Consider the following 11,277-nt stretch of genomic DNA (forward strand, 5'->3'; position numbering starts at 1 on the left):
AACAATTATAAGATACGCTGTGAATTGTGTATATCATTGCAAACAAGCATACAGAAGGGTTCTTGGATTGAATCTAGGCAATCTTGGCATCCTCAGCAACGATACCTTCAGCAGGCCAGAGCCAGCCAAACTTATCTTCCTGGTCACCGCACTGGTAGGAAGTCACTGTATCAGCAAACAGGCGTACAAGAGAAAGGTCAGCTTGCATACTTGTCCAGAGGCGAAATCAGTCGAGGTGGCAGATAGAACACTTACACTCGTCAAAAAGACGCTGCGAACACTCGCCGGCAGACTTGCCATCGCCAAAGTCGATGCGAACTACCTTGTTCTCTGCAGGGAGCGTGTACTTGGGACCCTCTTTGGAGAGCTTTTCGTGTTGCAATTGAGGCTTGTGAGAGTTGTACGACATGCAACGTACCGGTGTGATGCCCTGCAAGTTGTCAAGAATAGGAGCAAAGCGTGTCAGTAAGTCAATCAAACGCAAATCTCATCCATCAAGAAGAGGAGCATCTCACTCACCGCCGCAGTACCAGCAGCCATAAACTCGACAAACTTGTTCTGCTTGAGCTCCTCAAACGCAACCTGTCGCAGCTCGACCTTCCAACCGCAAAGCTTTTCTGCAATCTCGACAACGCTAACCTTGGTCACCGAACGAAGAATGGATGTGCTCTCGGGAACAACGAGTGTAGTCTTGTCGCCCTCCTTCTGAATGGCAAGTGCGTTTGAAGTGGAAAACTCGTCGATGTTGGTGTGCGTAGCCGAGTCAAGATGAAGCGTAATAGGGTAGCCCTGCTTCTTTGCTTGTGCTGTAGGGCCAAAGACGGGTGCATAATTACCACCGAGCTTGGTGTGTCCTGTGCCCATAGGTGCGCTTCGGTCGAACGTGTCCAAAACAAAGCCATCAACCGCGGCAATCTCGCCACCACTACCGTAAAGCGATCCAACAGGAGTGACCCAAACAAGAAAAGTAAACTCCTCAGGAGCACCCAGCATGAGCATAGGTCCCGTAGCGATCAGAAGAGGTCGAATGTAAAGAGCCCCCCCAGAAGCGTTCTTCTTGTAAGGGGGAACATATTCAAGATTGAGCGCAACAGCCACCTTGATAGCTTCCAAAAACAGCTCCTCGGGAAGTTCGGGCATGGATGCCATTCGAGCACTGAGGTTCATTCGAGACCAGTTCTCCTGAGGACGAAAGACCTTGACCGATCCATTGGCGCTACGGAAAGCCTTGATACCTTCGAAAGCCTGTTGGCCGTAATTGAGACAGGGAGCAGCGGCGTGAATATTGAGATGGTGATCCTTGCTGATCTCAAGATTGGCCCATTTGCCATCTTTGTACCTTACGCGAACGAGACCGTTGACATCGCGCTCCTTGAATCCGAGTTTCTCCCAATCCATCCAAGATGATGGCGCTGTTGCAATCCTGGCTTGAGATGTCGACATGTTGACGTGTTGACCCTAAGATCCGTGTGTCTTTAAGGCAAAGGCAGTGGAAGCGCAGAGGCAGTGGAAACGCAGAGGGGACATTTGATTCGGATGGTCCGATGTGACTTCAGAAGAAGCTCAATGACTCGAATGTGCACTTTGATAAAATCACAGTGCCAGGGCCAATTCACCAACGCATGTTAGTTTTGGCGTCTTAACATTTCTAGAAAAAAACAACAAAAAAACAACAACAAAAACGCACAGACCAACTGCGGAGAATTTCAGGGTTTTGGTTTGTACTTGTTCCTCCTTCTTGACCATCGACTACATCATCCGTCTTGCCTTACCTTCCCACTCCCTGGCTGTCGCTACCATGTCGCACCAGGCAGCCGCATTGGCGTCGCTCTTCTCAAAGGCTCGTCTAACGCTCAAGGCTCCCTCAGCCTCCAAATCCCTCTTCAGATCGGTCGTCTACTTTGATCAAGTTCTCAACGTCGAGGCTATCTTGACTCTTCCCTCCCACCCCCTTCTTCCCATCGAATCAAGCTCAACACACGAGGCGCCATTCGTCCAACCACTTCCTCTTTCTGCGCTTTCAGCCCGCGCTCAGTTAGGCCAGCAGAACATCCCTCCCTACCTCAACGCTCTTCTTGCTTGCCTCCACGTCAATCTCTATACCGACTATGTGCCTCCCCCAACACCATCTTCGCAAGTACCATCCAGGCCAACAAACCCATACGAACCGCTCTCCACAGTGCAGCTACAATTCGAGCACCTTCAACTCCTACCATCACATGCACAACCCTCAGATCCAGCTCATGCACAGCATGCTGCCGTTCGCGCATTCTCCAACTCGTGGGCAGGGAATCAACCTCCCAAACCGCATCGCACCTTGAAAGACTCTGCAGACTCTTCCAGCTCGCCCTTATCGACTTTGTCTTCTCATCATGCCCATCTGACGCATGACGGACAACACTGGAGAGTGCATTGGCACTGTCGTGTCCCCATCAACTTTATCGCCACACCCTTTTCCCCCTTGCTGTCCATCACAGCTGCCCTCACACTCCGACTCGACGATGCCCTTCTAGATCAATATATACCCAACTCATCATCTCGCAGTTCCATTCGATCTGGATTTGCGCATTCGCTCTTGGCTCCGCTGCACGAAGGACCAGTCTATCCAGATGAATCCCCACTTCAAAGCCAGGCACGAGCCAATGCTTCTTCCGCACTCGGTCTCGACGGTCCCAACGGCCTAGGGTCTTACCTCGCACACCTCCCCAGAGACGTGGTTGGAGGCAACAACGCTGTCGTCACTCCTCGCTCCGGTGCTCAGGCTCTCAGTACCATTCAGCAGCGCAGAAACGATGCTCTCTCCGTCGACACCCAGCATCGACGGCAGTTCCCCAAGCCGGACAGCAACGGCGATCTTGCTGTACTCTCCCCGCGTTCAGCGTCTGGCTCCATCCTCACCACCTCCGCTTCTTCTCAGGGCACTAGTCGATCCTCTGCTCTCGGTCTCCAGTCCGAGAACTACTCATCAGGGCTACAGATCTACAAGCGCAGCACAAGAGAAGTTTTGCCGCTGAAAACAGGTCTCAACGTTCGCATGCGTACGCTCGTCACCCAACACGACCCATTCATCTACCGTCGACCATCCTCACACCAGTCTCTAGCACAGCTGGAAAGTAGTCGACTCGTGCTCAGTGTCGAGCTCGAGAACCCGTTCGAATCCGACTCCACATTCACGCTCAAGGATATCCAGATCAAGATCGATCCTACTTGCGCCAATGATCAACAAGACGCACACAATGTCGTGGTGAAAGCGCTAGAGCCCATGTCGTCGGCGTTGCCAATCGAATTGACTCGCGGTAGCCAGCAGAATTTGCTGTTCTACGTATATGTTGACTCGCATCACACCCTGCATACTCAATCTGCTTCCAGTGTTGGTGGTGGTGTTGATAGCAGTACAAGTGCAAGGAATCTTACCATTACAGTCTCCGCTCAGCCTCGTCGTCGTCTGGACAAACAAGTGCTGGCCGACTTTGACTCGCAGTGGAATTGCGCTCTTGATCTTGCACCTGTATGGTCGGATGCTGCTAAGAAGAGCTTTATTGCTAGTGGGTCCAGATTGGCTTCAACAGCAATGAATGTGGCAGTGAGCCAAGGTCCAGTGGCAGGAAATAAGCTGTATTCTGCCTCTGCGCTAAGGTCGGCTGTACGCCAGCTTGATAATCGCAACACTTACCAGCAGGCGGGAGGAAGGGGAGGGGACCGTGTTGAAGATATACGAACTCCTCGACCAGGACAGTTGGGTATGGGTTTCCCTCCACCCATGAGGACTAGCTCGGAGCAGGATGATGATGAATTCCTGCAAAAGGCTAAAGCGAGAGCTGCATCTCACCAGTCCCTTTCGACTCGCCTCAACAACAAGGACACAGTAGAAAGGCAAATCAAACCATGGATGGGCAGCTCATCTTGCACCCTCTCCCCTTCTGCTGCGACAAGAGGCGCTCTGATTATCCTCTCAACCCTTCGTCGAGCCGATTCCCCACCAAACACCCACAAGCCAGGCCAGCTTGCAGGAATCACACTGGAATCGAGGCCAACTCTGGGGGAAGAGCAAGTTGCGCTCGCATCTGTCTCTACCGATGCCAAGGTGCTGGATCCTGTTTGCATCGGTCCGCCCTGCGTTGCCATTGGTGCTGCGCATGATGGAAGAGGGGGAGTAAGTGTGCAAACGGGAGACACTATTGTTGTGCATCTCACGCTACTACACAAAGCTTTGCCTACAGAGGCAATCCGCAATATCGTCTTCTCCTGGTCCACTCCTTCCCACCACCACACAGAACCGACTACAAGAACCAACAGAGATCCAATAGACACAGACACCCTTCTGACAAAAACAAAATTCATCGACACACACACAACGCCCCTCCAACCCTCGCTCAGTTCTAGACAGCCAGAGAATAGAAAGAATCTCATTGCACTGCAAGACCATCTTGCACTACACGAGGTACTGTCCTCCGGTCAATGCAGTAAAGTCGCACTAGCACTCAGATGTCTTTACCCCGGTTACCATACTCTACCTTCGCTCAAGATAAGCTTGCAAGTAGATACGGGAACGAACGAAGCACAGGAGGTCATCTTCTTCTTGCAAAGTCTAGGCGCCGTCTTCGTTGGTCCTGCTGCTGGCTTGTGAATTGCAATGCAGTTGATTCTTCTCACTCCACTGTCAACAGTTCTCACAGCACTTGGACAATTATTCTCACCACAGCCGCAAGGTATTTTCTGGTAAGCTCTCACAATCACACAAACCCGTCTAAAACACAAGGACAAACACATGGCAATCAAAGCTCGCAATCACAAAACAATGCAAAGCGTTCATAAACATTAAGCAAGCTGACACAAAGCCTCAATCAACTGCTCCACGATCTCCCTCCCAACTGGCAGTGCTTCCATCTCGGAATTAGGCCCTTGGACAACCTTGTCCCTCTGCTTGCTATCGAGTCTTCCGTCGACAAACATCTGCAGAATATTGGCATCTAAGAATCCAGCGGGCGCCTGAACACGATGATCTGTCCTAAGCGTTCGCCAGTCTTGATGCGATATGCTAGTCACCACCGACGACGAATTCGAGGTGGAGATGGAAGAAGACAATTCTATGAGCGAGAGAATATTACGTTCGACTTTCGCAAGTAGACGAGCTTGTTCCTCTTGCACATGTGCAATAACGCCGATTGCTCCAGCAGCTGTACAGAATAGCAATCGAGGATGCACTTCTGCCGCTGTTCCAGGATCCGCAACGAGCGACTTTCGGTAAAACTTGTTGATCATATCACCGTAATGCCAAACAGCGTTGCGCTGCATCACGTGTGCGTATCGATCCACTTGATTCGGATCGCGTGTAGTAAGTCGATTGACCTCTCCTACCGAACGCTCTATCTCTCGTTCCCTAGTTCGACGAATGCGAGCTTTAACTTGCTCACTCAACGGCACTCTCTGCGTCGTGTACAGGTTGAAACTAATATCCGCACCAATGTAGGTCTGACTCGCCTCGTCCAACAACTCAGTCGCACTGGTCCAGAACGGATCGCAGTCCCTTGCGATCTCAGTCAACCTGGCCGTATATGGATGTACATGGAGAACGTTGATCGATCGCAACGCATCACCGACGACAATCTGATCCGGTTCCACAACCGAGAGGTTGCACGCGATGAATGAGCATGCCCAACTGCCTCGCTGAACCACATTGATGCGTGGAGCGCTAACCTCGTCGCTGGCTCTTGGATCTACAACACTGTAGATCTTGACTTCAGAATTGACAGCGGTCGCAAGTCGATTATTGATGGATTGTACGCTGTACACGTTGCCTGCCTGCTCCTTCACAAACAGCTTACGGAGACGACCACGCTCCTCTTTCCCTCGAATCGATCCAGCAGAGACGTCAAAGCCAAGGAGGCGCCCGGAAATGACCTCATGTTCGCCATCAGAGATATAACCAGTGCCGACGACGAGCATCTCGTGACCTTGAGCGCGCAACACGGTAATGCAGTTCGGTCGCTCGTCCACCTCCAAACGAAACTCATCCAACGTCTCGAACGTGGATTGGTCGAGGATGCGAATTGCACCTCTTGACTTGGACGCCTTGGTCGCAGAGCCTCGAGGCAGGAAAGCCCACGTGCAGACGGCAAAGACCTTTCGATTAGGCCACTGAGCAATGGCAAGCGGCTGGTCAAGACCAAGAGGGAATGTTCTGATGTCTCGCTGTCGCAAGGCACCAATCGAAGCCAATTCCACCGATTCAGCAAGAGCAAAAGCACCCAGCACACGTCCTGGTCCAACATGGAGCATCGTCACGCTTCGCTGACTCTTGTGCTTGAGCGCGTTGTACGAGAAACGCTTGGAGTCAGCGTACACCAACGTCGGCCGACTTCCAGAAACGGCGACAACACGCGCACCCGCCCAAGATTCGATCGCATCAAGCTTGAGCGCCTGCTTACCCAACGACACTGTCTTGCAGTCCGAAAGCCCGACAATCTTGCTGTAGCTATCGTCTCTGGGAAGGCTGAGGCTGAACGAAACCAGAGTGCCGTCGCCGAGACCAATGAGAAGGTGCGGCATGAGCGCATCTCGATTGCCCACCGAGCTCTTTGTCTGAGAAGATGCTTCTGACTGCTTGCTTGCGAAGCGATGCAACAGAATGGACCGTGGCACCGCTGCAAATCCTTGCTGCACAACCAAGGACTCGCCAACGGGTGCAAGTTCGGGGAGTGCAAAGATCTGGATGCTCCGGGTCTGCCAGAAACCGCAGGCCGCAAACTGCGCTGCCTGGCCAGCAGTCACGGAGCTGGTGTCTAGGCAAGAGACTTCATGGTCTAGCTGAATCTTGTTGCGCTCAATCAGTGCTCCTTCTTCCACAACGAGGTAGGACAAGCTCTTGTCGCTCGAAGCGATCACGAGTTGGCCATACGGGTTGACGCTGGCAGTTGTGATCTCGAGGCCTGCCGAGGGTTTCCACTGCTGAACGAGAGTAGCAGCCTCGTCTTGAAGATTGACGAGCGACGCGGCATCCTTTGCCACTCGAACTAGAAGGGGCCCTTGCGAGGCGTCAAAGACCGTAGACGCCGTCAAGGTTGGCAGCGTTGTATCGACGCCAACGGCAGAGAGGCGATCGGTCGCATCGGCCAGGTTTCCGTTCGCATCAAAGTGCAAATATGCCGTTGAAGTGGCAAACCCGATGAGGAGTCCAGCAGTCTGCTTCGATGTCGCGTCCCCGGCTTCGACCGACCAGATCTGCTGGGCATTAGGTATGGGAAGCGAAGAAACATCCTGAACAGATGCGCCGCTTCGCACTTCACGAATGCTACCAGAAGGGCCGGCACCGCTACAGGTAACAATCCTGGCCTGTGCACTGGCCGAAGTGGTGGGATCACCACCTGCGCCATCATCGACAGTAAAGTCGACCACGGGACCGAGATTCTGCCAGGTCTCGATCGTTACCAGCGAGCCGCCGCATGGGAGCTCAGTGCTCTTGGGAGTTGTGTTGGCAGCTAGAGACGATCTTCTTCTTCTAGATTGAGTCGGAGAAGAGGGCGGCGACAGGAGTTGTGCACCTGGACCAGTATCCATCTCTTCACTGGTGTCCTGCTGAAGGATCTTGTAGAGACAGCTGTCACCGGTTGCACTGCCAACGCAAACAAGGCCGTCACCAAGGTACGAGAGCGCTTGGGGACCCGCAGGCTGAGACGTGGTACCTAGCGTCTCGACCCTCATAGATTTCGGCTGCGGTGCGGCGGCAGAGTGGGAGGGGACAACCTCGGATGCGGCATCTTGAGGCAAGGTCAGTTGGAGGACATTAAGCGCGCCAGAGTTGCAGCCAAAGAGGACAGAGAAAGTCTTGTCATCAGGACGATCGCCAAGGTCGACCACAGACACTACTTGCACGGGATGAGGCAGGCCGACCCGCAGAAGTCTGGGACGAGAATGGGACGGGGCAGAGGCGCCAGAAGAAGATTCTGCGCCGGGTGCGGGGACATTGACGGAAGAGCGCCTGCGTTTGCCATTCTCGTTGGAAGGGGCCGAAGACGTCGCGGCAGTTTCTACCTTGACTGGAGTTGGCTGGGATTGAGCACCGAGGGATCGCCTCTTTGTCTCGATGGCGCCACCTTCGCTTGCCTTTCGCCTCTTGCCCTTGAGGTCAGCCGCATCTGGGGTCGTTGTTGTTTGCGTCAAGTCGGCTTGTCCGCTAGATGAGGGAGGATTGGCGGGTGGTGGCACATGGAGGATGCTGGTCTCTGAAAAGACGAGGACACCACCGCCTACATGGGCAGGAAGGGCATGGATGAGATGGGCACCGTAAGCATCGGTGTATGGTAATGGCACATGACACTGAACGAGAGCAGACTTGGCCCAATCTTGTTCCCTCTTTTGTAGATCGGCGTCAGTGACCTTGGAACCCATGGCGGCGGGGCCATGCTTCTTGCGCACCGAAGCCTTGTTGTCTGACGAAATTGCTTTCATGTCGCGACTTGCTTGAGTCGCAGCTGAGGAGGACTGTGGGTCGAATTGCTTGCCATCAGATTCCTCTTTGACACTGCGAGGAGCTTTGCGCGGTGGACCCCAAGGAAGAGGCGAAAGGTTCTGGGTGCAAGTGTCGACCGAATGGAACGAGAGAACTGGGAGACATTGTTGGCCGAAGCCAGAGATCTTGGATGGCACGCTGGAAAGAGATAGCAGAGCAACGGCTGGGACGGAGGCTGCACTCAACGGGCTGAGCACAGCACATGAGAGCAGGTTCGGGTGAGGGATTCGAGCGCCGAAGGAGTGTGAGAAGTGGGCGAGGCGCGAGTGCGGATCTGATTGGGAAACATCTTGCATGGCCTCATCGTCGTCGTCGGTAGCACCAAGGTGAGATTGAGCCAACGAGTCTGAGAGTGGCGTGACCTTCAGGACGCCTTTGTAGACATGGCTGATGGCAATTCTGTGGCCGATTTGCGAGGTGCTCGAAGAGAATGGCTCGGTCCAAAGGCCAAGCGCTGATTCTGCTGGAGATCGAGCCACTTCGTCGAGAGCCAGAGTAGCGGCGGTAGCGACCACTACTTCGCCCGTGTCTTCACTAATCGAGGCTGTGAGAGAGATGAGTTTGGGCTGGTAGTGGTCGGTGAGGATGACAAGGGACTGCTGGCGAGATTGTTTCGAATCGGCCGAGGTGACAGCCTGAGCAGCCAGAATGCGAGCGGGGAGCGACACCGTCTGGACGGGCTCAAGCAGTCCAGCCGAGCTACTTGCAGCTAGCGAGAGGAACTCGACCGTCGAGTGCTTGACCACGGCCAGACATGGTCCTGTGGGTAAGAAAGAAGGAAGCGAAAGCGTTTCAAGAATCGCGCCAGGCTCGTATGCGTGCGCGACGTAAAGCATCTTGAGGATGTGAGCCACCGGCGGCTATGACGGCTTCCTATCTCGATACCCTCCTGAACTTCGTAGCGATCAGGTAGGCGACATCCAAGTCCGACGAAAGAGAGGTAGAGAGATATGATGGTTGACGCTGCAAAGAAGGTGATGACCAAGTTCCTTGCTCAGTTTCTGCGAAACTTGGTCTGTGCGTTTTCTTTCAGCGCGCCAAATACACAATTGAAAAATACAATCCAGCAAGATGCTAATGCAAGTGTCAGCCAATACAGTAAGGGATTGGGCAGGGCCAATGTGGTAAGAGATTGGGCACTGCTGGGTCCCGCTCATTGTCACACTTCATCATTGAGAGGCATACTCCTGCCTTTGGGTATGTGCCATTACTATATATATATATATATATATATATATATATATCAAGCTGAGAGCTCCAGGCTGCCACCACATTCCAGTTCAGATCTATATAGTACAGCTTTTCTGCCTCAATAGCAGCAGTGATGAAAGGAGGATGGTTGTCAACACTCAATGAGCAATAGTAGTCTAAGCACAGTACTGCTGCTATTGGGGCAGAAACACTATACTATATTGACCTAGATTGAACATGGTGGCAGCCTGGAGCTCTCTGCTTGATATATATATATATATATATATATATATAGTAATGGCACATACCCAAAGGCAGGAGTATGCCTCTCAATGATGAAGTGTGACAATGAGCAGGACCCAGCAGTGCCCAATCTCTTACTGTATCAGCTCTGCCTGATCTCTTACCATATCAGTATCATGGGCCTGGATGTGCAGGAAGCAGGAAGACCCATCAAGTCATATGAAGGGAGTGCAGGAATTGAGGAATCAGGCAAATCATGGGAGTTGCAGTAGAGTTCACTGAGATCTGTAGAAGAAATGGCTCTATGACAGATCTTGCCTAGATCAGCACAAGCAATAATGGTATCACAAATCCTGCTAGGTTCTGTAGTAAACAGGATCATATGGCATATCCCACAGAGATTAGTGGCAAGGATGATCATACAACAGATCCAGTGGAGACTAGGGGCAAGGACAGTCAAGGTCACCACCAGATGAGGGAGGGGCCCTACATGATGATGAAGTTGGCATAAGAAGATGGGTGCTGAAGTCAGGAGGTAGATGAAAAGGGGGGGGGGGGGGGGCATGCACTGTCATTAGGATGAAGTGGGGCAACCCCTATCAACAATGAGATGGTGCTGGTCCTCCTCAACACTGACACAGGAGGAGCAAGGGCTGCCAAGGACGAGACACAACAGCAGCAACTCTGATACAGTACTTGACAAAGAAGGTACTCCCTGGAGAGGGAGTTGGAGCAGAGTTGCAGGTGACACTGCAAAGATGTTATATATAGTCATACCTCCTCATCATGGTAGTCGAGTGGAGGTCCACCCACTCTACACCATATAAACTAGTTATCACTTCAGCATAAGTATACATTAGTTTCAGTCAGCAAAGTTGCAATCACAAGTAGATTGCTTCCATTGTAGCACATGTGTTGTATCACCACTCACTGATGTCCAAAGGTGGTTCATAGTAACCAGCAGTCCAGATAACAATTAGAACTGAAGGCAGTCATCCACTGCTGTCTGGGGATCACCTCAAGCACTCAGTCAACACACTGGACACTTGTGTCAGTGCCACCAACAATCTCAGTCACACCAGACCTTGGTGTCAGTACCAGTCCATATAGCCATTGATCATGCCAAGCTACCTCTGGATGGAGTGGCCACAGCAGTCAGTTGAAACCTGCAATAGCAAACACACTACTACATCTTTGGGTGAGAAAAGTCATAGAGGCTTCTCTACAACATACCTTGATAGAAGTAATAATACACAACATGTTATCACATATCTCAAGAGGATTCGTAATAGACACATTTATTTCTATTACAGATATCAGGTTTTAGGTGCGAG

The 11,277-nt window shown here is 52.2% G+C and overlaps 3 protein-coding genes across 3 annotated transcripts; 1 reads left to right on the forward strand and 2 right to left on the reverse strand.

Annotated features, from left to right (window-relative positions):
* Positions 1-73: 73 nt before the first annotated feature.
* UHO2_03460 (uncharacterized protein) lies at positions 74-1,443 on the reverse strand (the record flags this gene model as incomplete). The annotated part of the gene is made up of 3 exons (XM_041558375.1): positions 74-165; positions 256-430; positions 520-1,443. 3 exons carry the CDS (start codon positions 1,441-1,443, stop codon positions 74-76), a joined length of 1,191 nt encoding a protein of 396 aa, XP_041414309.1.
* A 355-nt stretch (positions 1,444-1,798) lies between these two features.
* Positions 1,799-4,627, forward strand: UHO2_03461 (uncharacterized protein; the record flags this gene model as incomplete). Its single annotated transcript, XM_041558376.1, has 1 exon — positions 1,799-4,627. The coding sequence occupies one exon, from the start codon at positions 1,799-1,801 to the stop codon at positions 4,625-4,627; it is 2,829 nt and encodes a 942-aa protein (XP_041414310.1).
* A 191-nt stretch (positions 4,628-4,818) lies between these two features.
* On the reverse strand, positions 4,819-9,345 carry UHO2_03462 (uncharacterized protein; the record flags this gene model as incomplete). Its single annotated transcript, XM_041558377.1, has 1 exon — positions 4,819-9,345. The coding sequence occupies one exon, from the start codon at positions 9,343-9,345 to the stop codon at positions 4,819-4,821; it is 4,527 nt and encodes a 1,508-aa protein (XP_041414311.1).
* Between the last annotated feature and the right edge of the window lie 1,932 nt (positions 9,346-11,277).

The sequence above is a fragment of the Ustilago hordei genome, assembly GCF_900519145.1.
Source record: "Ustilago hordei strain Uho2 genome assembly, contig: UHO2_contig_05, whole genome shotgun sequence".
Lineage (NCBI taxonomy): Eukaryota > Fungi > Basidiomycota > Ustilaginomycetes > Ustilaginales > Ustilaginaceae > Ustilago > Ustilago hordei.